This window comes from Manacus candei, unplaced genomic scaffold, assembly GCF_025592945.1.
Source record: "Manacus candei isolate 608988 ecotype Guabito, Panama unplaced genomic scaffold, ASM2559294v1 h1tg000033l, whole genome shotgun sequence".
In the NCBI taxonomy this organism is placed as follows: Eukaryota; Metazoa; Chordata; class Aves; order Passeriformes; family Pipridae; genus Manacus; species Manacus candei.
The window spans coordinates 3,490,686-3,518,180 of record NW_026138081.1 but is presented as its reverse complement, the minus strand read 5'-3'; the positions used below and the strand labels follow the sequence as shown (position 1 = coordinate 3,518,180).

At 44.9% G+C, this 27,495-nt stretch overlaps 1 protein-coding gene across 7 annotated transcripts; it reads left to right on the top strand.

Annotated features, from left to right (window-relative positions):
* Positions 1–482: 482 nt before the first annotated feature.
* BMF (Bcl2 modifying factor) lies at positions 483–26,728 on the top strand. 7 transcript variants are annotated; one of them, XM_051791468.1, is made up of 6 exons: positions 483–579; positions 1,856–2,020; positions 2,936–3,256; positions 4,193–4,356; positions 18,221–18,318; positions 26,506–26,728. In XM_051791468.1, exons 3-6 carry the CDS (start codon positions 2,941–2,943, stop codon positions 26,528–26,530), a joined length of 603 nt encoding a protein of 200 aa, XP_051647428.1. In that variant the 5' UTR covers positions 483–579; positions 1,856–2,020; positions 2,936–2,940; the 3' UTR covers positions 26,531–26,728. The 7 variants fall into 7 exon arrangements, with proteins under 7 accessions (XP_051647428.1, XP_051647433.1, XP_051647429.1 ...); XM_051791473.1 differs by lacking the exon at positions 26,506–26,728 and having other exon boundaries at positions 2,936–3,031; positions 18,221–20,156; XM_051791469.1 differs by lacking the exon at positions 26,506–26,728 and having other exon boundaries at positions 18,221–20,156.
* The last annotated feature ends 767 nt before the right edge of the window (positions 26,729–27,495 follow it).

Below are 27,495 nucleotides of genomic sequence, written 5' to 3'. Positions count from 1 at the left end.
GCATTATTGAGAAATTTTCTTTATTAGTTTATTCTTTAGTCCTGTGTATTGCTACTCATCTACACTAAGAAGCACGACATGCTGCGAAGGACTCCTTGACCATCACACCTCAGCATTCAGAGTTTACAAGTCAAAGAGAACCTTCTAACTCATCTAAAGCCAAGAAATCAGAGTTTTGTTGTAAGATAACTAGCTGGAGTCATACTCCCATCAGAGTTAAAACTAGCCCAGCGTGCGGGTGGCTCAGCCCCTGGCCGGGGATGACTGCCGGGCTGCGGGACCGGTCTGACCCCGGCTCCATGCCTCGGTCCCGCTGAGAGCTGACCGCTACCGACTCCCTCCCCGCTCCCACCTGGATCAGGACGGAGCGGCTTCGCCCCCGCCGCTCGCGCGCGCCGGCGACCCCGCCCCTCCGCGCCCATTGGCTGCGGGGCGGGGGCGGGGCCGCCCTGGAGGGCGTGGCCGCCGTCAGCTGTTCGCGGCGCGCCCGGCGGCGCCGGCCGCACTTTGGCCGTGAGGAGGCGGCGGCCGCGGCTCCCGGGACGCCCCGTCCCCGCGGGACGCCCGTCCCGGTTCTCGGTGAGTGCCCAGAAAGCCCCTTCGCCACTGGGGCCGGCCGCTCTGAGCCAAGTCTCCGGTCAGCGCGGCGCCGAGGCCGGGCGCGATCGTGACAGGGAAGGGGGTTCGCCTCGGGGCAAACCCCCGCCCGGCCCGTCCTGCCCGGAGTCCCGCGGCTGTGGGGAAGCGAGGAGAAGGAAGGAGCGGGCGGGCTGGGAATGAGCTCGGCTGGCACCGGGAAGGCAGCGATTTGCTGATGCAGGCGGTGGCTGATTCTGCAGAGAGCGCTGCCCCTCTCGGGCCGTCCCGCAGGGCTCGGGTGTCTCGTCCTGCGGCGCTGCCCGAAGGAGCCGCGTTTAAACCTCTTGGCTGGGGGCACATCTGCGAGGCTGGAGCCCGGGCGGGGAGGAGTTAAGGGCGGCCGGCGGTGTCGAAGCGAGGCCGGCCAGCTTTGTTTTGGGACGCTGGCACGCACGTGTGCGCTGAGCCCTCCCTCCGCTCCCGGCCCGCCGCCTGTCAGCGCGCGCGTGCGGCGGCCCCGGCCGGCGGGGTTTGGCCGCTGGCTCGGGAAAGGAAGCGCCGTGGGTCGGGCACGGCGCCGGGGACGCGCGAGCTCCCGTGCCCGTGCGCCCGCCGTCGGGCAGAGCCCCAGAACCCGAGCTGTCCAGTGTCTGCGCTTCCCGGCGGGAGCTGCGTTTGGAGGGAGTGGAAGGAGTTTCAGTGAGTTGTAGGATGAGTTATCCTTCACGTTGCCTCGGCATTCTCTCTTCGGCATTTCCGAGGAGCTCTTCAAAAAAGGTCGGACTGTATTGCAGGAGGTTGAGTTAAACTTCTTGCTCTCTAAACCCTCTTTTGTTCACTGTTTGCTCTGTGCCTTTGCTGCACTTTGAGGAATGCCCGTATCCCAGCGGGGCTGACAGATGATCATCCATGACTGCCTCTTGGGGCCCGTAACTCCTTTCGGTATGCTTCAAGCCATGGATGAGAATGCTATGAGTGCTGTGCCACTGCTGTCATCCAGCAGAGCTGGACCAACTGTGGGGCAGGTACTTGTTCTGCTCTGAAGACACATTTTTGGGAGTTGTCGCTCAGCTGAGTGAACTGCTGAGATGCAGCAACTTAAATAACCATGGTGCCCCCAAGTTAGAGCCCTGCACAAATAGTTCTTGCACTGCTCAGTCCCTTTGTCTCCTCTAGAGTACTGGTGTCCTGAGTGCTGCTCACCTGGGAGGAGATGGGAGCACCAAGGGCAGCGCTGAACACATCCTTATAAAATTATTATTAATGTCTCCTTCAGGCCTGAAATTCCTCTTGCTAGTCTTCCATTCTATTAAATGCTTCGCAAACCAGAGCAAAGGAAGAGACATGAAGAGTTGAATTTCACTGCCTTGTTTGGAATTGGGTGGAAATCCTGGAGATGGATCTCTTAGGAGTCTGTCTTCCAATTGGGTTAGATGCACAGGTAACAGTAAAAGGACTTGTGGCATTTTTGGTAATTCTTTTTCTAATTGCTTTATGTTTGCAAAGAACTCTTAAATAATGATTTAGGGCTTATGGGTTTTTTTCCCTCCACCATATTAGTCCAACTCTGTACTGTAACAGAGCTCAGGAATGTTTACTGTGGCAACGACAGAAGTCCTGCTTTAAACACTGAGACCAGCAATGGTCTTCTTTAGTAGTAGGGTGAACCACTGCAGTGACAGTGCATGTAGGCTTGAGGGTAAGAGGGGTAAAGAAGTGACTGCATTGCCAATTTTGGGACATGTCTTAAGTCGAGCTGAGGGAAGAAATGAGAAGTTCAAAGGAAAGTTGGCTCTCACAGGGACAAGTAATGGAGAGATTCACAGAAATGGCTTTGCCAGCTCTCGAGTTTTGCAACCGCTGGGTTTTGTTAAAAATCTGGCCTTGCAGCCTTGTGATTACAGGAGTTCTTCTTCAATAACCAATAGGTAGGAAAAAGTGAATGAGCTATATACCATAAAGTTCAAATACAGCAGGCTAAAGCAAAGCAGACCCCAAAGAAGCTGACTGGCCACAAGGCTTTTGGAAGGATTGGGGTTGCGTTTTAAAACAATGTCTTTTCAGTTTCCATGTGCTGAGAGGTTGGGGGTTGGCTACCTACTTGTGAGCAGTTGTAGAATTAGAGCTGTCGGTGGACTGTTACATGTGTGAATTTTGTCTCTCTCTGGCCCAGCACTTGAGGACTTCTGGCGTTCACCACGAAGTCACTCGCCTCTCCTGCTCATGCAGATGGGCAGCACAGGGAGGGAGGTGTGGTAAAAACAGTTGTGTTTTATTGTTGGAGCAGAAGGCATTATCTCCTGGACAGCATTCTTGCTGTGTCTTAGCTGTTTCCTCAAATGTCCCTTTATTGCAGGAGCAATGGATCGCCCCAGCTACCTGGAAGAGGACTATTCTAGCCTGGATGGGCTGGACGATGACGTGTTTCACTCTGATGACTTTGGACTTGCAGGTCAGCCTGGTGAGATGACTGCAACTGGCTTTTTCACACAGAACCAGTCCTACAGCTGCCTTCTGGGGAGGTTTCAACTATTCCCCCTCACACACTGCTGTGGTCCCGGTATCAGGCATCCTGAGCAGCAGGACAAGGCAACTCAAACACTCAGCCCGTCCTCTTCCAGTCAGGATGTTATGTTGCCTTGTGGAGTCACTGAAGAGCCACGGAGACTCTTCTATGGTAAGAGCACTCCAGTGTCATTAGCTTTGCAGCAAGGAAACTGTCCCTTTAGCACTTCCCCAATCAAGCAAGGTTTCTTTCATTAGGGCTTGTTATTAAAGGACTGAAATTATTTTGCTTTGGTCCAACTCCCTCAAGAAAGACAACTTATTTTCTTACCTTTGCTTGTCCACTGCAGGAACCAGGCACTTGCTCATTGCTTCTGCTGTCTTTGATACTCCCTCTCTTTCGTTTTTTGGCTTTATTTTATCACATTTGATTTTTCTGCTAGATGTTCAAGTGCTCACTGTACCTTATATCCTACAATTTGCCTACATTTTTTAACTACTACTGGTCTCATCTGCATAGGAAGACTCCTAGAAGTTTTCAGTGGAAAGAGGGAAATGCAAAAAGTTAGAGCTTTTAGGCTCTTTACCAGAGTTAAAGTTGTTGAATAAATAGCATGTCCGTGCAGTATTTTACTAGCAACTGATGCGACACCATTCAGTTTTGTGTATCCAATTCAGCTTTAATTCAAATCAGTACCACTAAATGCCAGAAAACTGAGAAAAGTCTGAGAGAAAAGATATTGCAACCTCTAAGAGGAGACAGCTTGAGGCAGAGATCTTCTAAAACTGCAAAACTGTCATCAAAAAAACCCAAGGACTTGACTGAACTATAAACAAACAAAAAGAACCAATTGTAAGATCCTGCCACTCATTTCACTATGGGAAGCAACACAATGCTCTGCTTAATCTATATAAGTCTATTTAAAAGCTGAGCAAATGTTTTACTCCATGATTACAGTACACAGTCATTGTTTGGGCTTCAGGAACTGGACTTTAACATGAGTCAAAAATTTAGGATTACGTGCAGCTCTTTCCTCCATGAAGCGTACTGAGTAGAAAAGGTAATCTTCGCACTGGACGAATGACTCTTCTGATCTCTGCTTTGTAGGGAATGCTGGTTACCGTTTACATGTCCCTCCAGCTGGCTTTGGGTTGGATCCACACCTCCAAGAGGAACCTCAGGAAGGTCAGCAGGAAGCACGTGCTGAGGTGCAGATTGCACGGAAGTTGCAGTGCATTGCCGACCAGTTCCACCGGCTCCACATACAGAGGGTAGGGTGTCTCTGGAGGGGAAGATGGGGATTTACTTATCCAAGAGTGGTACTCTAGAAGACTGGCACCAGGCATCAGCTAAGTGGGCTGTACTTCCAGGTAGCAGAATGCCAACAGCAATAAAATGGCAGGAGTATCCTGATAGATTTTTGCTTATGCTAGATTGCTGGCTCTTCCTAAAGATTGGCAAGGTGGAGGGAAGAGAATGTGTGGGATTCCATTTTCTGCCTGGGAAGGTAGCTATTTTGTGTTAGCTGCTGCTATTCCAGCTCTTCCAGTTCATTAGCAGCGGGGTTTATGAGGCTTTTCCCAGGGATCTCCTTTCTTTCTATTACAGCTTTTACTCTTCTTTTCCACTTTTGTCACCACCACCATCTTCTCTTCTGTGGAATAAGTGGCCATCTGTGGCTTATGTCAGCTCCTCATCTTGGAGATAACAAGAAGCCTGGAGTCTGTTCTGACACTCCTTGTTGTCTAAGGGTAGTTCTATATAATGTTATAAAGTATATTTAGATCGTGCTAGACTTGATAGCAGCTCCTCTGTCAGACAGTCCTAGCTAGCATCTCAGACTTGTGAGTAACTTCCTCACAACAAAAGACAGCTGTAAGGTGCCATCAGGTCTGAAAACCACACTCCAGATTCTTGATTTTGTTTCTTAAAGAAAAAAAGAAAAGAAAAAAGAAACCCTGCTATTCAAAGAAACAAAATAACCATCATCCCCAAAATCCCTGATTCTTTCTTCCTTGCCCTTCTTCCCCTGTTGAGTAAATGGAAATCTCAGCCCATGCAGAGCTGGTCAGAGGTTCCAGAGGTTTGGCAGTAGGTAATAGTTTGCCACTTCTATGCAAGCCCAACAAGGAGAGTGTATCTACTTATATATGAAGAAATTTTGCTGACTTCAGAGGGGGACAGAAAGTTTATCTCACTCCAAGTGAGCTGCTGCTCTGTTAACTGTGGGATCTGTTGCAGCCCTTCTCAAAGGTAAGTGAGGATCTCTGTCCTGGCCAGAGAATTTGGCTTGTGGCTGGGCAAAGGTTTGATCCTCTCTGTGTCATCTGAGACATAAGGGAACTCATCTCCTAATAGCAGGAGGATTAAAGAAACTGTAAAAGGAATACTACTCTATAGAAATGTTTAGGGCTATGAACGTCATTTAGCAAACTGCAGGAATAACGAGTTACCACGAGATTTTTAACACGTGTTGTTTGTGGTTGAATGGGGTTTTCCGCGGTGGCGCCTTTTCGCCAGCGATAGCTGCAGACCCCACTCCCTCGCCAGGCTCTCACAGGAAAGGGAAGGTTTAACCATCCCGCCGGAGGAGCCCTGCACTGAACTGGTGGAACTGGTTGTAACTTGACCCCTTTCATCTCAGGGGAGTGTCCATATCTGATGTCTGTGCCTTGGAAACGCGTCCAGGAGCGCCCACCCGAACCGGCCCCACTAAGGCTGCCCGGGGTCGGGCTCTTTGCTGGCCCGGAGCTCCCGGTGCCCGCCCGGCCCCGCTGCCAGGGCCGGCGGCCAGCCCGGCGTGTGGGAGCCGTAGTAAACAAAGGCGTCCGGCTGCGCTGGGCGGCCCGGCCCGGCCCGGCCCCTGGGGCCCGGCAGAGGAGGGGCTTCGCTCTTTGTTTGAACTGGAAGAGCAACAAGTTGTAAAGGGGACGGGAACGAGGGCCTTCGGCCATTTGAATTTGAAAACAAAGCATAAGGAAAAAACACCCAAAACAAAACAACCTGAAAACTTAACTTGAGGACAGAGTAGTTCAGCCAGTGGTTATCCACAGCCTGACCCTGGGATAGGCCTTGGCATTTGGATCTGTTAAGGGATTCTTTCTTGTTTGTCAGGAAAACTGAGTACCGAGCCACATATTGGTGTCCAAGGCACTGTTCCCCATGGAGTGTTTTGTTGTCATGCCCAATCCCTTCCCTCCCAGCCCTGCATGGAGGATTTCCTTTGGCTTTTGGCAGAGATCCCCTGTGCAGAAGCCCCTCTGTCCTATGTGCAGTGACTTTTCCTAGCCCGTTGCTGAAGAAGCAAGCGGTCTGCCCCTGGAGACACGTGAACTGGTTCACAATGTGCTGTGGTTTGGAAGGGGAAGCCTCTGAGACATGAAAAACTGGGCTATCGTTTATCTTGCTGTGAAACTAATCCCTGATTTGGATGCCCTGTTCCAGCTTGTCTCAAACATTTGGTCAAAACCAACTTTCCAGAGTGGTGTCTTGAATCAGAGTTAAAATACCACAAAGTTAGTCACACCAGTGTGGTCTTGTGAAGTTCTGAGAGAGAGCAAGCTGGTTTTCAACAAGCTGTGCCTCTTTTCGAAGCCTACAAAACATCTTATCTGTGAACCTGGGAAAAGAAAACCTGTGTGCCCTTTCAGTGGGAGTTAGGAAAGACTTTTAGTATTGGAATAGTGCATCCAGTTAGCTCAAGAGTTGCCCTCATGGCTCTTGAGTTCTGTGAGACTCTCCAGCAGTTCAGGTATGGCCCCCATTCTCCTGCTGCAGCAGCAAGTCTGTGTTGACACAAAACTTGCTGGTTAATGTACATCCCTGGCTGAGAGAGAAACTGAGCAGGCAATAGCTGCTGAGGTTGACGTCACTGAGTTGTCATTGGACTCAGCTGCATGCATGGTCTAACCCCATCCCACACTGGGAACCCTGGAGAGTCACTGTTATCTCTTCCCTGGGCTTCTGGAGCTAAATGGTATTTATTCTGTGGTTCTTGGCTATACAAAAGATTCTTGGGTATGCATCTTGTAAGAATAAGAAAGTTGGCTGCACCTATGCTTGCTTTTGGCATGTACACCATTTTCAGAGTTTCATTTCCTATTAATATGTTAAACAGAAAAAAGTAGTTTAAAACCTGGCTTTTTCATCTTTAGAACAGTGCTAGAGCAATAACGTGACATTCCCTAGAACTCTGTGGCTTTTATCTCCTTAAGATGCTGAATTTATTGTAAGAGGGGCTTGCGCAACCCTCTATGTTCCTAAGTAGCAAAGCCTGTTTCAGGTTGATCCAGTTTGCAAAAGTTCTGCAGAATGACATGCGAGACTCATCTGTGTTTTCCTGAGTTCTTTACTACCTCTTACCTGATTGAGGCTGTGTTTCTTCTGGCAAAGTTCCCCCGCTGTACTTTTTTCACCCTACCCCTGGAAAACTAAGCTAGAGCCAAGCCGTGTTTTCTTCAGGAGAACCCAGGACCTCCCACCTCCTTCTTGGTTTGGAGCAAGTGTGCCTTTGCCTGTGAACTGCTTGCTGTAGCCCAGTCTGTGGCTGAGCTCAAAGACTGTACTCTGAGATTATGGAGAACAGAGCTGAGCTTAGGGGATCTGCTGGTTGGTTGGCTGAGATGTGCTGCCCACACCCCATATGCCCAGGCTGTGGCAACAAGTGCTTGGGCTCTGCTTCAGGTCCTGAGCAGGTCCTGAGTGAACTTAAGTTTCCTTGCCTTGAGGAGGGGCTTCAATCTGTGCAGAACCAACAGTGTATTTCACGACATGATGTGCTGCTAGCTGGGATGTGAGTAGACAATCAGGGACAGCGGTGGCAGCAGTGTAAAGCCACCCCAGAGGAGCACAGGGTTATACAGGGGTGGGGTGGATGACACTGTATATCAGTATCACACCCCTTCAGTTTGACTTGCTCCATTGAGACACTGGAATGCTACAGCTTTTTTCCAAATAAAATAACTCTTTTTAAGCAGGCTGCAGCTTTGAGGGGACTGCTTTTATTGCATCTCTTCTTCATGGAGATAAGATCACTTCACAGGGGATAAAATTGTCTCTTTAAGAGCCAAGGAGTGGTAGCCTTGAACAGTTCTGGGCTCAGGTCCAAGCAGAGCCACTGACTTGCTGTATGACCTCAGACAAGTCTCTTGACCTCCTTGTGCTTCAGTCAACCCATCTGGAAAGCTTGGTTTAAAAAAAGCTGAGCCTCAATGAGAACCAGATGCTGAATCAGAGCTGAGCTTTCTTGAGTAAATAAGTGCATTACAAACAACAACAAAGCCCCTTTCCAACACATCAGGAATCCTGCAGTTGATTTGGATATGCTGACCATGCTCAAAAAGCCTCTGTGGATCTAGCTATGGAAAACTTTGTTTCTCTGAATTCCTCAGTTGGTTCAGCAAATAATTCTCACCATTGCTGCAAAAGGCTTGAGCAGCCTGTGGAACATAAATGCCTGCATCCATACTGGCTGCGGGCAGACAACTAGGCATGTACCTGTTTGCCTCAACCTAATGACAATGACATTTCCTCCTATCCAGGAGGAAATGCTATTTTCCTTTGAAAGTGAAACCTGTTACAATTTGCATATTTTTTCCCCTCTGTCTCTCATGAGAGTTATCAAAGTCTCCTCTGAGACACTTCTGCTTATGCAACAGGAGTCTGCATCTCTTTTCAGAAAGTCATTGGCATGAGAGAGTGGGCACACAGTGCTACATGTGCATCATTTATCACAAACTTCATCAGGCTTTTCTTCATTGTTTATTAAGGGACAACCACGGAATTTTTAACAGTTGCTTTTTTTACACTAGTATTGTTTGCAGGAAACCATTCTTTATAATGACTTTATGTTTTAGGAAAAATCTTCAAAAAAGTTTCCCAATAATGTAGTGCAGAGACTCAGACTGTCCTGCGACTGAGCCTGTAGCACCGGCAGCTCCATACTTTACTTGTACCTGCAGTCTCTTTGAGACTTGGGTAAGTGTTGTCATTCTTTTGTTTCCCTAGCAGGTCAGTATGTTTCAGGATCTTCCCAGCTGGCTAGTGCTTGCTGGTCCCTGCTGCTGCTGTGCACAGCAGTGGGTCACCTCTTCAGCTCCGCTTTCTGCACGTTGCCCATCAGCGCAGGACTTGAATCTCCAGCTGAGGATGCAGGAGCATGGTGAGGGAGTGAACTCCTGAAGTGAGTGAGCCTGGTTTAGAGGGCAGGGGGTAGAGTGAGTGTGAGGTTGGGAAGACTGAGATGTAAAACAAAGTTCTCGCGGGCTACAGAACTGGAGTCCTAGGCTTGAGGAAAGGAGGTTGCCATAGGGGGAAGAAGAATTCTTATGGTCAGTGGTGTCAGAAACTTGACATGAGGAAGTGGAGACATTTTTTTGCTTAATGTTGTTAAATTTTCATTCTTTTTTCTTTTTTTTTTTTTTTTTCATTTTGACCAATAACAATGAAGGAAGAGGTGGGCTTGGAAGTGCACCTTCCCCTATGCATACAAATGATACAACAACCTATTGCCCCTTACCTAGCACCCGTTCTGAAATCCTGCTGCCTGTGGAGCTGATTACTTGACATTTAGGTTAACAGAAACTTGCTGGACCCTTTCACATCTGATCTGAAATGGTATTCTTTGGTATGTTAAGAAACTGAGAAAAGTACATAGTTATGTCACTGTATAAATCCATGTTTCTCCCATATCTTGAATGTTACGTGCAATTCTGCTTTTCTTCTTCCAAAATGATGCAGCAGAACTGCATCTTTGAAAAGGTTCAGAGAAAGTCAAGAAGGATGATGGAACTTCCATATGAAAAATGAAAAAAATGGGCTAGGACTGCTAAGCTTAAAAAAAGACACAAAGCAAGAGGGAAGCAATATTAAACAGAAATCAAAAGTGACATGAAGGAGATGGATAGACCAACTTCTCCCAGTACAAGAACTAGGAAAAATCAAGTCAAGCTAGTAGGAGCCAGTTCAAAGTAAATGAGGTATTTTTTTTCATGCAACAGGTAGCTCTGTGGAGTTCCTTGTCAGGGCATATTGTGCATCCCAGTGCTTTATCTGGGCTCAAGGGGAATCGAGACAAGTTTATGGCTACTGAAGCAGACATTAAATAAACAGAAACCAGATCTGACTCGGGAAGTCCTAAGCTCAAACTAGTTAGATGCTGAAAGAGTGTTAGGGGGACCTATTGCATGTACTTGCCCTCAGCTTTTCCTCAGGCAGCCACATAATGCTGCTGTTGGAGGCTGGGCTATGCAAACTCTTGATGCAAGTCACATACAACCACTGTGTATCAGTTAAATAAAAACCACAAAACTTTTGCATCAGCCTAATCTAGCCTTCTTCTCCATGCTTTCAGCTGACAAGAGATTTAAATATATTATGGGTTTGTTCCTGCTTAAAATAGGGGATAATGTTAAAAAGCAAAACTTCCTGCCTAGCTCTCGTAGAGGAAGTGGGCAGAGGATAAGGGAGCTGGGTGGCACGAGAGCCCTGCAAGCTCTGTGCAGTGGTGCACTGTGAATCCTTCACCCTGCCAGACACAGAACTGCGCTGTCTTCAGGCAGTAGGGCCACAACCTCAAAAGACCAAGACTGCCCACAATAAAGAGCACAAAACAGTTCTCTGGGACAGCACAGGTGAATGGTTTTGCAGTATTTCTAACATCAGTGCAGTGACGTTAATGTTCAGTGCTGATGTTTCTCCAGTACAACCTCTGTAGTCTCCACAGGCTCTTTTGCCTTTCCTCAGCTCTCAGAGCACTTTGCTGGCTGTGACAGTGGTAACATGCTTTGCCCTTGTAGCAGTGTGACAGCTGAGAAATTATTTTTCAATTAAGAAGTAATTGCAGTAATACCCCACTTCTTTTTTAGTGTGGGAGACTAGAAAATGCAGGTTATAACTTGATCGAGATCATGTAAAGATTGCTCATTGGAACCCAGTTGTTCTGCCTCCAGTCCTCTGCTTAGGTTGGTTGATCTTATTAAGATAGTGCCAACTCCGAGGGGGATGATGAGATGTTTGGACTGATTATTTATGGTGAGGAGTGTGTGTTTGTATTTTACTCAATTAAATTTTATGGTGGAAAGGCAGGAAAGCAAGTGCCCAAGTGCAGTCCTCCTTTGTTTCAAGCCATTGAGGAGGAATGTCCCGCCAGCCTTTTATAGTCTCCATTTGGGTTTTTTTTTTTGTTTCTCCGCGATAGCTACCCTTGCCAATTTCAAAGGACCGGACCACAGCAGAACAAATAGTGATCCAAAAATAAAAGTAGTGAGGCAACTCCTGTTAACCCAAGTTAGGTTTTCCCTGGTGCAAGGCTGACCCGAGGAGGTGCCGACCCTGGACTGGAGCCCCCGCGGGCCCCGGAGGCCCGGCGAGGAGGAGCGGGCGGTGCGTGCGAGGGCCCGGCCGGGCGGTGTTTGCGCTCGGCGGCTGTGTTTATATCGCTCGCTAAATTTAGCCTCTGAGTCATCGCCACTGCTGACGAGAGGCTGCGCTGCCCGCAGGCGCCAGCCCTGCACCTGCCCTCCCGCCGCCTCCCCGCGCAGCCGGGCGGCCCCGCGCCCCCTTCCTTCCCCCCAGCGCCAGGATATTTTTCCTGTAAAAACTTTTAAAGTGTTATTTTAACCAAACCCCGAGGCAGACTTTAATCACTAGGGGGGGTCTCCGCAGCAGTGAACAGTTTTGGGAGCACCTCCCTTCTGCTGGCGAGGAAACGGATGCCAAACAGGTCAGTGGGTCCCGCGGCCCGTGCAGGGCAGGGCATGGACGCGGTGGGCTGTGGAACAGCTCTGCCCCATCATATGCAGGCTGAGTCAACAAACCCGCCCGCTTGCTGCTGCCGGCCGTCGCTGGGGGGTGTGAGGTGTCCTCTCCTGGGCATCTCTTCCATCACACTCACCACCCCACCCCCCCCGAACATGGGGGCGAATCCCCCCGGACCTCGTACCACAGGTAGAAAGCGGTATCAGGTGCGGCTCTGTGGAAATGCAGGTCCCTTATTTACGGTATTTGTGGAAAATAAGCCAGCGTTCCCCCCCCCCCCCCCTCGGGGAGGAGCAGGAGGGGAAGGCCGGGGGCCTGGGAACGCGGTGGCCGATGGTTGCCCTTCCCAGGTTGCCGTCAGCTGGCTGTTACCATGGCGGCTGTCTGCTTCCCCTTCCTGCCCGCTCCGGAGAGGAAAGCGCGAGTGGCTGCATGTTTGTTTTTGAGCTACAAGAAAGTTGAGAAAGGGCTCACCTGCGCAGCTGTGCCGGCAGCAGGTTTGGGGCAACAGCCGTCGCCGTTTGCTGCTCAGACCTAGCGCCTCAGCAGGAGTTCGTGCTGCCCCTTGTGCTTGGGCTGGGCCGCCCATAAATGGGTTTTGGGGGTCTCCTGCGCAGCTCCTTCTGCAGCACCCGGTCCTCTATATCCTCTCTCCTTAAACACATGTTGCTTATCTTGATGCAAAGTCTGATGGAGGCTCATGAGAAAGGAAGCAGTACTTGAGATGACACCTCCTTCTACCACAAATTTAGTCCCATGTAAGAGCTATTGCAAGCCGGAAGGGTGCAGATCCCCAGGGAAGATCTCTCATCCTCCTCTCTGTGTCACCACAAGAAATCATGCCCCTAAACTCCTCTTTCTTTTTTTTTTCTCTGTTACTGTCTCATTTTTTTCTCTTGTAGTTTTTACACATGCATTATTTTTTGGTCATTAGGAATCACAGCTGGAAAGATTTGTATTTGACTTCCATTGGCCTGCATTTCTCGCTCCAGTGGGGGACACCTTCTGTAACCTCTGTTGCTTTGGGGACTGTGACTTTTTAGTCTTTCTAAGCTAAAGCATATTTTGTGGTAGCACAATGTGCCTCCAGCCACCTGGCAGCCAAAACAGCCTCAGAGATTAGTCAGCAACTACTCCCAGTGTGCAAGTATTTTTGTATTCAGTGAATAAATAAAATCCCAGCAACTTGTTGCTAATACTTGTATTAGTCATTAAAGGAAGAATGATGTTTTTATGTACACACATGCTATTATTCTTCTTTTGCTCTAATAGTGCCATTATGACCATATTAATCCTTCTAGTTAAGATGGGATCAGAATGTGACCCTTAACCATCTGGAAGCTATGAAGCAAAGTCAGAAGCTGCCCGTGACATCAAGAGGGTAGACAGGTACCCTGCTGTGTATGTGATAAAAATGTACCAGACCCACATACGACGTGTATATGATGAACATATTCTTTACTTTTTTAAGTAGGGATATTAATGGCATATATGTGTCAGGTAGAAAAGTAAATCTTACTCATCTTTAAACATTTATGCTCAAGGAGGCACAGAGCTGTGTCAAAGGAACAGCATTTTCTTTGGGGTGCATAACCTGTCCTGATTTTCCCTTGATCACTGCGTGCAAGGGTGCAGCAGGAGTAAAAAGGTTTTGATGTCTGGGTGCCATTTGGCAGATATATATCTGTATGCTTACAGTGTGGAACCTGTATTAGGAATTAATTAGGGGGAGGGAATAAATGTCGGGTCACTCATGTCCCTCTTTCATTTGCTTCCAGTAAAAGTCTTGCATGTTTTTTTGTGCTTGTTTACCAGGATTCTGGCTTTTGGTTCAGCACAGTTCATGGAATAGGCTTCACTAATGTGTACTGTTGCTGCAGAGGACATTTTTCCTGTAAAATGGCCTTTCCTTGTGACTCATTGAAGCATTCATGTTAACGCTTCAGACAGACAGTCTCTTAAGGATATCCCCTTTAAAAAGCAGCAGCTGCAATAGGAAATGGTTTTATGTGTTTCCAGCTTTGTGTTGACTTACTGTATTCACAAGTCTAGTCTTCTTTAGTTACAGTTAGTAAAGAGGGCAAAAGGGGCTTCTTTCCTTCTTGGGAAGGGAGCCACAAAAGGGTCATTTTGTCGCTACCGCATGGAGGTGACAAACTCTTCGTCCCTGATACTTTTGTGCAGTAGTGACTCTGAGGACTGAATTATTTTGATAAGGGACAAATTGGCATAGTGAAGCTTAGGGAAATTATACACCAGTCTTAGTTATGAGTCTTAAAAAAATGCCTCAAAACATATCACCTATAAAAAAAATAGTTACTAAATTAATGGAATCACTCTTCTTGGTTTTCTGTCCTTCCTGGTAACTAATTTATACCACACCGAAAAACCCTCAGTCTTGAAATATTTGAGAATTTTGATCTTGGCAGAAGTGTGTCTGGGGAAAAGATACAGAAACTTGTGAAATGGACATTTTTTATTTCTTTCCATAAATTGTTTACTGCAAAAAACATCTGCCATTTCCATTCTGTGGTTCTTGTCCCATACTGAATTAGTACCACTGAAAGCAGATCACCCCAGAAGTGAAGCCATAACTCTAAACCCCATTAGCTAGGCTTGCTGCTGAAGCAAACAGTCCCATCTTGCTCCTCTTCACAAGCCACCTTTCTGTTGTCCTGGCACAAGCATCAGCCTGACTACACGATGCCATGGATTAGGATGACCTATTCAGTAGTAAAGGCAACTTATTTATCAGATTATTTCTGGCCTTAATCATTATCCAGCTCTAGTTCACTTTCCTGCACTGCTATAAGGAGAGGACAGTATGAGTGGGCTTCAGTGAAAGTGTGTATGGGATCACAGTACTGTGGAAGGAAATGCTGACTGAATACGGACCCACAGAAATACAAGCAAGCCCTAGGTATAGGAATAAAACCTGGAAAGCTGCCCTCAATCTAGTGCTTTATTTTTTCACTTCAAAACAAAATTAATGGTGTCAAAGTCCTTCAAAAAGTTATTTGAAATGTTATGCTTCTTATAGGCAGGGGAAAACAAGGGTAAAGTATTTCCTATTCTGCTCTTGCATGGAAATCTCTTTCAGTGTCTTAAGCAAATATGGGAAACACTTTTAACTGGAAAAGGACAAAAATGCTGTACAAAAAAGTGGCTTCAAGAGGTAGTGAAACAATCACAATAGCATATGAACTTAAAAACATATTAGAGTTTTTCTCGCTATTTGTCATACCACATCCCATTGGTTATCCTTTAGGTCTGTAATCTGTCTAAAAGTACAGCTCTAAAACTTATTTACGAAATAAAACCAAAACCCAATACCTTCCTCAAAAAGCTCCTTCTCTTCAAAAAAATGGGAGGAGCATGAGCTCAGTCATTCCATTGTATTTTCCAGAACATGGTGTCCTTTACCTATCACTGCAAAGAGCAAGTAATCCTTTTCTCCTGAGGTGATGAAGAATTTGGAGGAGACAGAATATTTGGAAAACTGTTAAAAGCACAAAGCGGCCTCCTACATGTAGTGGGACATCAATATGGGAGTTCTTACATGTGTTTGCCCTCCCAACAGTGTGGAATAGTTGAAGTTGTACATCCCAGATCAGCACTGCTCTTGTCTACCTGCAAATTAACCCGCTTTATAAAATTCCATGAGAGTTTCCATTAAAGAGGGCCCACCAGTGAAGCTGAGGTATATTTCAAGTTTAGGATTTCTGTATCAATTTTTAAACATCCTTTTGACTTTCCCTTACTAAGTCTCTATAAGACATTTTTATCCTCTTGGCTGCCAATGGAATAGAATAATCTGACAAAGCAAATTGTCTTCAGAGCATCTGTAGTATGTTTGTCCACTGTGCTCTCCTAGCATAGTTCCTTACTTGTGGAAACTGCAGAAGACAACTTTATGCTTGCATGCCACTTCATTGTCATCCTACCCCAAGGAGCAGTCTGCCTTAGCTGTAATAGTGTGATAAAAACATGATATCTAGATGTCATAGGGACACTGTGGTTCCATGTGCACGTTTGAGCAGGTTTGGGAGTGTGGCTGTATGGAGGAGTGTGGCTGTATGGAGGAGGACGAGAAGAATCTCTGGAGTTTGATGAGGAAGGACAAGCCTGGTCAGAGATACGAGTAACAAAACAGAAAATATCTTGCTTTTTGAGATCAAATTGGGTGTTGTTTTTTTAACTTAGCCCTAGGGGATAGTTTATAAAAGATTGTTTTCACCTGTAAGCCTAGAAATGCCTGGGCAGTCAGGACTGATTGAACCCAGGGCTGATTACTTTGAAAGAGGTGATAGCAGGCTCTAGAGCCACTGTCTGTGGGTTATGCTCCGAACACAGTGCTGTTGAAATGTGTCATGGGATCTGTGTAAACTCTTCTAAATCCATTTCTTCTACATCCACTTTTAAGTCTTGAGGGTAAGAATAATGACCCACTGCTAAGATGCAAGACGAATACAGGTTTTCTGCATCCTGTTTTGTATGTGCTTCTGATTTAAATGGCACAGATCTACTCAGGCTGAAATACAAACATAATTTAATGACTGTTTGGGAGGGCTTTGAAGAGCTGACACCTCTCCAATACACCAACTCCAATTTCAACTCTCTCTTATTTGTGATTATGTTGTTGCCTAAAATGGGAGGAAAAAATTCTCCAAACAATATTAGGAATAGATAAGATAGAGAGCAGCTCTTTTAATGAAAGCCGCCTGGCTCACGGAGTACAAAGGTGTGCCTACATACAGAGTTCTTACTCTTTTATATCTTTTACTAATTATCGTATCTAATGGGGACATCCAATCCTAAGACCCCTTTTGCCCTGGTACCACCCTCAGAACTGCCCCACTGGAGTCCTTCCAAGGGTCTTGAGCCTTCTATCTTGTTTTGCCTACCATATCTCTTGTTATTTCAGTCCAGGTGCATGACCCAACAGAATGTTCTTGCTAAAAATCTATTGTCTTGAAAAGAGGGTTAAAAGATGGTTAAACTTGAGCTTCAGGAATGTGGCACACAAACGGAGAAAATAACAGTCTAAAGTGAAAGAAAACTACAGCTACATTAAAATCTACAAAAAGCTAAAAATCTTAAAATTCTAAAGCATCAATGTAAAAAATGACTTGCAACCGTGTTGTTCTGCCCTGTTGGGCTAAGCTGAGATGAAACATCTTGTTCATATAATGTGCTTCAGTGCTCTTTTATGAACTTCTCTGCACTGAGACTAAGTTGTTGGAAGCCAGTCTTCTGTTTCCTTGTCTGCTGGGGATTGGGGAGGGGGGAGAGGGGGCGGAGATTTGGGCTGGTTTGTTTTGTTTTCCAGAAATTATCATGTCTGCTTAGCAAATATGGAATTCTGGATGAGTAAATGAAGACTGACTTCTAACAGAGGGTTGGTTATTGAGGTGAAATAGTATCCCAGGCTGGGCAATGTAAAGAGAAACCCACCTGTTTGTATGAGATGCCATTAAAGTGCAGGAAGGTGGGGGTATAATCGAGGCCACTTTTGCAGGGGTTATTACTATAACAAAAGGAGGAGCAGTGTCCCTGTCCCAAAGCTGCATTATATAGTCTGGTGTCCCCCTGAAACTCAACTCCCATGTTTCTTCCTTGACAATGGGACCTGAAATAACCTCTTGGTTTTGGGTTTTTGTGTGTTTTCAAGTATGTTCTTGCTTAAGGTTTAATTGGCTCCAGTCAGTAGGAAAGGGCTCCAAGGCTGATTATTTATGGCTTACTGTCAAAAGTGGCTATAAAAAGGGCAGTATTATCTTGGAGATGCTGGGAAGGAAAATGTGGTGGGGGGAGGGTGGGTGGGGAGTGTGTGTGTGCACGAATGTGTTTTCTTGTACTAGATGAAATCAGAGTTTTGCTGTCTCAGCAGTGTGGTTTAAATTGAAGATTAACCCTTTGACCTTCACGGTGTCAAATCACTTACAGATGGATCACCAGTTATATTTTTTCTTTTTTTTTACTTTCGGGGTGAAGGGGGGCTTTTTTTTTAAAAAAAAAAAAAAAAGGTTGTTTGTTCATGCAGCTGGGGCTTTTGAAAGGCTCAGAAGCCAATCTGATTAAAAACAGCACTTGGCTAAACTCTGCAAAATCCTACAAGCAAAAAAAAGTTTAATCCTCTTGTGCACAATGCATAAAGGGTCTGCTCTTTTCTTTTTGTAATGTTAGAGCTACAATTATTTCTGGAGAACTTATCATTTCCCTCTCTCCCCTCATCCTTCGCTGCACCCCCTTGTTATGCTGATGGGATTAAAGTGTCTGCTCTTGAAAAGTGTAACTGAGTTGTTATTGGAAAAGAGAAGTGGTATGTTGCAATTTTAGAAATATAAATAACCTTGCTCCAACTGTTCTTGTCTACAGCATCAGCAGAACAGAAATCAAGTGTGGTGGCAGCTTTTTCTCTTCCTACACAATTTGGCCTTAAACGCGGAGGCGAACAGGAACCACGCTGGGCAGAGGTGAGCTTCGCCCGCCTGTTTCAGGCCGCATCCAGTCTGCAGGGAGCACTGAACAAACACTGGTTCGGGGGCGAGACATTGCACACCGCCGGCCGGATGTGAGGACTCTGACTTTCTGATACTCGTCTTCAAGTTTGGGTGTTTTTATGGACTCTTCTTTGCTGCTGTCTGCCTTGCGAGGCAGGGAGCTCTTGTCCAACACTGTCAAAGGAAAGCCAGAATGTGGGTGTGTTTGGTAAAGCTTGCTGCTGGTTCCCCGCACCGGTGACCTCTGTGCAAGGGAGGCTTCCTCTGCCCTGTGTATTAGGTGATGGTAGAGTGCAGGAGTGTCATTTTGGCTGCTGGTTAAAAATTATGCTAGTTAAAAATGATGCCTGGGATTGATGACCAAGTGTACTTTGGGTATCTTCCAGAGCAGAGATGCTCAATGCCTCCACATTTTTAGCAATGAAAAGCATTCAGGTAGCTTAAATCCACGGGGTTACTTGTTTTCTTCATTGGTTACTGTTTATTTCATTTCACCCTCTGTGAGAGAAAATCGCAAAGAAATCTGACCTCTTCAGTCATTCCATTGGGCACCAGTTGCAGCTCTCTCACATGAAGTTGTTCTTTGTTATTGCCATCAATAGAAAAAATTAAACCTTCCTGGAGTTGCTGTTGACTAGTAGTTTCTGCTACTGTTTGCTTCCAGTCCAGTGTTCTCAGTGCCCATGAGCCAGCATGAAGCCAAAAACCATGCAATATGACACAAGTGTCATTCTTCTACAGTGCTAATGTATATGTTTTTACTAGTTTTATGATGGGTGTTTATTTTGTTTTGTCTTTCTTTTCTTTTACTATAGTGTGGTTGATCAGGAAGGCTTAGATCCCAGGCATCCAATGGTTTTGCTTCAGGATTTGACAGGGAAATTAATTAGTATCTAGTCTGATATGTACACTGTACAAGCAGTCTGTCCATTACTCTACTATGCAGTGTTTGGAGGCTGCTGTAGGCATATACTGACTAACAGCAGTAATATTACTTCAAGGGAGATCTTCTAGCAGTTCCCAGTTTGTATGCACTCAGAAGTTTGTCCATATGGCTGACACTATTGGACCAGCACAGGGAAATTAACCTACCAAAATGAAGTAGCTTTAAATATTGATAGCTACTTTTCTGTAGCCTTAAATATATTTAGTTCACAAACCCAGTGACAACTAGGGTAAAACGCAAACAGAAAAGCAATACAGATTTTTTTTTTTTTGACCATTTCCATATTGCCACTGCACCTTGTTCTATGTCTCAGATGATACAGGCAACGTGAGGCAGAGCTGTCCAGGGAATGGCTCTTCAGTTGTGTTACAAATGTTGACTGCAGGTGTTGAGAAATTCTTCTGCTCTTGGTCCACTCTGAAAAATAAGCATTACTGTATGGAAGAGTAGTTTACTTGCACATACTCTTTCCTTCTCCACCCCTCTCTGCATATTCTTCTCTAATTCATGCTTTCTCTAGTAGTTGTGTAATCTTATCATTGCACTGTAGTGTCTGGTAACAGTTTGCTGAACAGAGTTAAATTTGGACCTTCTCCCTCTCTCCCAGCCCTATTCTCTTGATTTGCATCCTGCTCTACTGTGGCAAAATGTACTTTAGCTCTCTGAAAGAGGTCCCTAAGCCTTTTTCACTTTCATATACTCACAGGCACTCTCTTTCAACATAAGGAGAGTTTATGTGAGAAAAACTTTTTTCTCTCCTTTTATGTTATTTTTCTAGCTAGAGCTAGAGTAATATGTTTGTCCATGATGGTTAATAATTCATGTAAATGAATCTCAAGTAATATTTTGTGGGGTGGGTTTTATGGAGAGGGAGGGTGGGAGGGTTTTTTTAGCGGGGGTATTGTTTTTGGTTTTGTGTTGTTTCTTTAAGCATGTGCACTACAGAGTTCCCCGGAGCGATCTAAGTGATCGCTGTTGCTGACTTTGCTGCAGCAGTGTGGAAGCCACTCTCCACCCATGTTGACAGAGATCAGGCTTTCCATACCTTGCTTTGCACAGTCTGCTTGGTGTAAACGCTGGTCATTGGAGAAAGAGGACTTAAATGGTGGGGAAAGCCTGAGGGGTAGTGCAAGCACAGACTGAACTAGGGACTCCTGAGGAGCTGAATGTTAAGAAGACTCTTAAATGAGAAGGTCTTTAAGAGGCAGGAGTGCAGAGGCTCAGGAAGCAACGTAGCAATGCTGCCTCCCTGCATGGCATGCCCTAGGATGTGATGCTTGCATTTTCCCACTGGTTGCCAGGACCCCTTTATCAGGAACAGTCAATGCTACATCATAACAGCCCGGCAAACTATAAAAATTCAGCAACTGCTTCTGACACTTAAAAACCATTGTGAGCTTTCCCCTTTCCCTCTGCCTTGACTTGACGGCCAAACAGGCCAATAAGGCCTGTCTTCTGGATGAGTAAGCTGGAAAGATAGGTCTGGTACTGGTGCTTTCTGTTCTTGTGACCCAACCAGTTTATCTAGGGCAAGACTCTTCTTAACATGGAGAAACAAGTACCTGAAATGGTTCCTCAGCCAGGCTGCCTGCTTCAATAGAGTCATTTGGCTCAGGGAAAGATACATCTTTGCCAGTCCGTATTTCCTGTTGCAACAACAGACTTATCAAAATTGGTCATGCCAGGGTCTCAAGTTAAAATCTACTTGAACAACAATACTTCATTGGAGACATAGAGCTAATGCTAGACAAAGGCTGACTTCCTGCAATATGCGTGTTGGTTACTGGTGCCAGAGATTTACAACCACTGATAATATATTTTAATTATATTTCATATCTGCATATCTTGGAGAAAGGAAGTATGCTCTGTCAACCCAAAAGTCTTACTTTGCTTCGTGTAGATTTGGAGGGGCAGGCTGGTTATTCAGATATGGAAAAGCAACTACTTCATACTTACAGTCTCACCTACTTGAGAAAATAGTGGGAAAATTTCACACATTTATCAAAAAATACACAGATGCACAGCATGTATGTGTCACCCATTCTCTGTTACTAAGGCCTCTTGAGCACCCACTGAGGAGATCTTGCCTGCAGAGTAGCTATTGCAGTGTGACCATGGACATATGTCAGTTATTTGGGGAAACAGTTCCAAAGAACATGGTTTATATCCTGTTGGTGAACGATTATGCTCAGGTTTTTAGGTATTAGTTCGTTTTGGTGAAAAGAATGGAACACTGTTTCTCTCTGTGCTGTAAAACTACGGTCTAACAATTTAGAAAAAAGAGTTGGATCTTTCTTCTAAAACAAATGCCTATTTTAATGAACAGTTCTTAAGAAAAGCTTGACCTGCTGTTGATGGTACCAGCAGCCTTGAAATATCTTGCTTCCCTTCCCCAGATCTCAAAAATGGCTTCAGACCTCACCTCTCTTTCCTTGAGGGATACCGTTCTTCCTATCCCTTCCCAACTGCCCACCCTTTTGAATATCTTGTAACCTGCCCATTCCAGGATCCTGCAAGCCTGGTGCTAGTAGGGAATAGTTAGCTTTAGTTTTATTTCCTGCAGTTCTTGAAAGCTGAGCCAGTAATCACAAAGTGACTGCCCAGGGATAGCTGCAAACTGCTGCAAATAGGATACAACAAAGACGGGGAGAGGATGAAACTGCATGGAAAGGGTTGCTGATGGATCTGTGTAGGGCTGCAGCCTTCTCTCAAGGTGCTGATAATCCCTGGTAGCACTGAATTCCTGCATAACTGATCACATATCTCAGTTTAAATAGCTGGTTGTTATTAAATATTTGTTGGCTAAACTCTGGTTTGAGGAGTCCTGAAAGAAACTTCTGTATCATCCTTTGTTTTGGAGCTGTGTATCACCAAGAGAATAGAGGCGAGGAACCTAATATTTCTTGATGTAGAAAGGGTGATTGCAAAGGCATCTTCCTTTCTACTGGCTGTTTGCTTTGTCCTCTCAAGCCTGGGTATGGGCAATGTGTGCATGTGAGGTTACTGCAGTGCTGGAGTTGTTCCATGGCAGTCACTGGAGCTGTACCCAAGGTGGAACTTCATTCGGTGTGGCACTTGGCATTCTTTTGGGAAACAGCAGATTCTGACCATTAGTAGACTAGGGAGAAAGGTTGCTTTTTTTTTTAAAGAAAAAGCAAAATTACTTGAGGCAGTTATTGCAAAGTGGCCCTGTCAACTCTACAATTAATTCCACCCTTCCACTGCTAGTCCTGTCCCATATCTCTGCTGAACTTGTGGGAATGGTGAGACTGTGACATGCTGAATGGTGTGCTATGTAAAGGGAAAAATAGAGAAAGCACTCAGTATAAGTGCTAGAATCAAAGGAGAATGCAGATTTGTGGAGGTCTTGCCTTGTTTTGCCAGCAGTATTTACTGCGGGATTGTAAGTAAAAGAACCATAGAATGCCCGTTCATATTCATGGGAGCTCTGCACATGAGCCGAGCATTATTGAGTATTAGCATAATTTGACTACAAAGGTTTTAATATCTTTCAAAAGAGTCTGTTTTTCAAACTGGCATTTGTGATCATTTGCAAAAATGCCTACCTGTTGCCTTTGTTTTAGCAAGAAGAAATACCTCAAGGAATTGATAAAAGGTCCTAGGACAATCTTTTACAGTTCCTAAAGACTTCAGTGGTCTCTGTTTCTTTGGTTTGCATGTGTTCACGCAGGTGTTACACAGCTCAGTTCTTCTCCACCAGGAAAAGCAGAAAAGACCAAACACATCAATGCACTGGAATGTAATTGTGTGTGTGCGTGCATGTATGTGGGTGTGTGGTCTTGAACTGAATGCAGTCTGACATCCCCTACCCCTTCTTTCTTCCATGTGCCTCATCTTCCCCCTTAGCCACAGAAAGGAGGGTCTCTTCCTGTGAATCCCATGCTGGAAGTTGGTTTCTGGGAAGCAAAACCTAATGTCTGTGGGCTGTTTTTTAAAGCCATGTTTCAGTTCTGTCTTCAGACTCTGTGCTGCCTTTGGGGAATGGAGGGGTGGGAAGGGTAGATTCTTAAACTGTTTTTAAAATCTATTATGGAAATTTTGCATGTATAAAGTTATTCTTAAATCTAAAGGAGTCTCCCCAGTTTGTGGACGCAGCTCCAGGAGAGCATCATCACAGATTCCTCAACTCAGTTTTTGATCAGACTGTTGTGAAAGAAGTATTTTATGACAAAATGGGGAGAGACTGGTGCATTAGAAAAACAACATTGTCAGGATCTCCTTAAATACATGTCAGAAGTTAGGCTCGTAAAAGGGAAATTTCAAAATAACCCGAGGGATTTGTATGTCTGTTTCCACTGTGTGCATTTGAAAATCCTACCACTAAATTTGAGTTTGGGTATGTAGATGTTGAGGATTTTTTTGGTTAAATTAATCATGTATCTCTTCTGTTCTCTTCAGTGGTATGTAGTACAGTCTCCCATGTTTCTAGGTGAAATTCTCTGATGAAAATACTGTGAAATATGAATTCACATTTTCTTGCCCCTTCTTTCATGCCTCTTGCTTCCTGCATGACTTTTCTACTTTGGTGGGATACTTTAAAAAAAAAAAAAGGCTTGAGAGTCCTTCATCTGGAAAACAAAAAGGGTAAGGTGAGCTGGAATTTGCAATGTACTTAATAAACTTCGCCTCAATGAAGGGTTTCCCCATGACTTCTGATATTCACCAGAATATGATACTGTCCTGCTGCAGAAGTAAACCCGATGCTCTCCTGTGAGATTTCTGTCTGGATTAGTCCTGAAGTGCACACACCTTCTTTGCCATGGACTGAGACCCAGTGAGAATGTAGCATTTTGTTTATTCTGGTTGTGTGCCTCCAGGACTCCTGCCTGTACCAATGGTGACTGGGCAGAGCTCCTTTTGTTTTTGTATCTGTGCAGTATATTTGCTTTGTGCTTTCTTCTTTGGTGCTTTTTAATACTTTAATACTTGGATTTTTTTTTCTAATAACTGGTACAATTTTTAATAAAATTGTTAAATTCTTTGTCTGTGTTCTTTGTTTTATTTTCTAATGGATGGAGGGCATTTACACAACCGGCCCATTCTGGAGTTATCCAAATCAGTGATAAAATTTGTGTTGGTCAACTTTGAAAATATCTGGTAGATCATTTTATGTGCACCCTAATAACAAGCCCTGCAACAAAGACAAGATTTCCTTTCCAGATTGGACCGCTTTCCTAGGGCATAATTTGATTTATAAAATAGTCTTTCAAGAAGATATATTCCCATGCTTGGACAGAGAACTGCTGCTCCTTGGAGTTGCACGGTTAACTTGCTGCTTCAAATCAGGAAGCTCTTGTTAAGACATACAGGAGGTGCATCCTTCAAATTTGCAAAATGTGAACTTTAATTGATGACTGCTTTCCTACTGCCTATGCAGGTACATTCAAAGGCATCGAGGCCTTGAGAATAAACACTCATTGCTTGGTAATCCTACTAAGGAAGTATGGTTCTCACTGGTCTTCTGATGTAAAGGCAGCAGAGGAAGGTGGTCATGGCTTTGAGAGTGCTTGTAGAGTGGTAATGACTCCTTCAAACACAGCCATGAGAACGTCTCGGCCATCCCAGGCACAGCAAGACACGTGTTTTGGTAATCATCAGGCCTGTCCTTAAGTTTTCCTCTGTTCCTATAAGGAAAACTCATCTCCATTAAGTAACAGTAGTTCACCTGGGTGGAGCAGCAATGGTGATGTGTGTATCGTGAATTATTTATAATATAGCTGGTCAAATTCCTTCAACCACATTCCTCCTCCAGTGCAATGCTGCCACAGTGTTCATGGGAGGCTTTAGGGAACTGAGTTAACAATCCTACCCGATGTTAAGTTGCCTCGGCTGGTGTGTGCATGTTACAAAAGGGCCTTTCATTCCAAGAACACATGATGTGTATGGTATGAAAAGCCACATGTGCATCTAAGACCACAGGGGGAAAAAGACAGTTTTTCTTTTCATTGTATTAGATCTAGTGAGAAGTGTGTCCCCTGGCCAGCCTCATGTGACCATGAAAGAGGCTGTTGTAACACCCTGATACGAGGGGACAGACATGAGATTGACTTAGATGGCAGGCTTGGCTCTGAATTTCCTCATTTTCATGTGGTTAAATTCTCACCATTAATTAAACTCTCACTCTTAAAAGCTTTAATAATTCTCTTAGCGAAGAGAAGAATGGCTTTTAAAAAAGGAATGGTTTGTGATGCTACCGCAGATGCATTGCACCTTGCTCAAAGCAAAGGCAAGTGCACAGATGTATGGACAGCCTCCCTTCCTTTGAGATCTCCCAGATTAATCTTGGCTCTTTGGTTTGGCTCTATCATGACCTGCTGTCTGTCACTCACCTGTGACAAAATAGACTTAGGAAAATGGAAACATTTTCAGGGTTAGGCATCAGGACCAAACACTACAGGCTGGAACATTCCCATTGCAACATTAATACCATTTTTTTTGTGTGTGTGTAGTTTGAAAGAAACTGGATATCCTAGAAAATGTGCTTTAGAAAAGCTTTTTTTCTTAAAATACTAAGCCTGCATACTAACAGGGCACTTTCAATTTATTTCCAACCATGGCCCCTCACTTTCTGTGCTAACATGACTAGCACTTTAAGAGAAAATTAGTCTTGTTATTAACTTCCTAGCTGTATGCTGTAGGGACAAGGTAAAAAGTTTAAGTAGGATTACTGCTTCAAGGAAAAAATGTTTATCAAGAAGTGCTCAGCCTGTCTCGTTAAAAATAATAAAGCACTCTGAGGACGAGAAAGTTCCTTGGTTGCGCAAGCTACTGCACAAAGCACTCTATTTTCATGACTCCGACTGCTGAAGTTTAGAAGCCACTATAGTGTATGGATTGGGGAATATTTTTCAAGCACTCATAATATTGTTTTTTGGTGCAGTAAATGTGCTGGTCCTCAGTCTCTGCAATGTATTTGCAAGCTTGGAAGCAGCTCTACTAAGCAGCTTTCTCCTTGTGCTCTCATACCTGAGTAATTCAGATAAGATAAAGCCCCATTTCCTTCTTTTGCTCACACTCCCCACCCCCATTTCTATTTATGGAGAGATGGGGATAGAGAAGGAAAAAGCATCCCGAAAGCAATTTTTTACAGATTTGGGAGGTTGGTGTTAAAATGCAAGAGCTGCAATTGTTTCATTGTTCATATCGCTGGTTCCTGTTGAAAGGTTGAACTGAAAGAAACCTGTTTCCAACAGGAATCTAACAAGGAGCGGACAATAGTTTCTGGTAGCGAGTTGTCTTCCACCTGACATGATACATGGTACCCTAACACACGTATGAAGTCTGACAACAAACCACCAGGCATGACGCATTGACATCAGTATTCATATTCCTCTCTGTAAGTCCTTTAAATCTTGATTTCTCTTAAATGAATTATGTTCTCTGTAACTTTCATAATGGACTCTTTTCTTTCTCCATTAAAGTCTGTGTCAGCATTCTCCTTCTCTGTGTTTTGCCTGAGGGCTCTTGATGTATACAAAGACTCCTCTGTTTTCTGCTCTTAGTCACACGCTTTCACTCTTAACCTCAGTGCTATAAACCAAACATCCACCCACTATGGCTGGAGATGACCCTGTTTACGTCTGCTGCTCAAATCACGACAGCAGCAGTCATGAAACTTTGTTTTCATGGACACAGTTAGCTCTTAATAAGAGGACAATGAGGCTTGACTTCTTACAACACTGCAAGTTCTTGCAAAAATTTCAACAGAACTAAATAGTTGGGAAAAATTAACAGAACATGTAAAGAAATGGCTTGTTTCAATCATTTTACTTCACCACCTTTTTGAATTACTGTATATGATCTGTTGTAGGAGTCCACTGTGGTATTGGAACATACCAACTCAATCTGAGACAGCAAGGGCACAGGTACCGAAGTGGGGTTTATGTTAACATTTCAGGTCTGGCCATACTGATCAGCCTGAACCACAACTCTCTGCAATGCCAGCCCTGAGTGTAGAACAGCAGGATCACCCATACCGTTGAGAAATTCCCATTTTTGGATGCCTTTGCTAGCAGACTTACTGCCATGGCTACTAAACAGGGACTGTTTGAGAGGACAGCTCTTCCTAAGGAGACCACCAGCCCACAGGAAGCATGGTGAGCAGGGACAGGTTTGAGAAGATGAGAGAAAGGGGCAGGAGCACTGCTAATTCAGTGTGGGACAACTTTTTTTGCAGGTGGCTC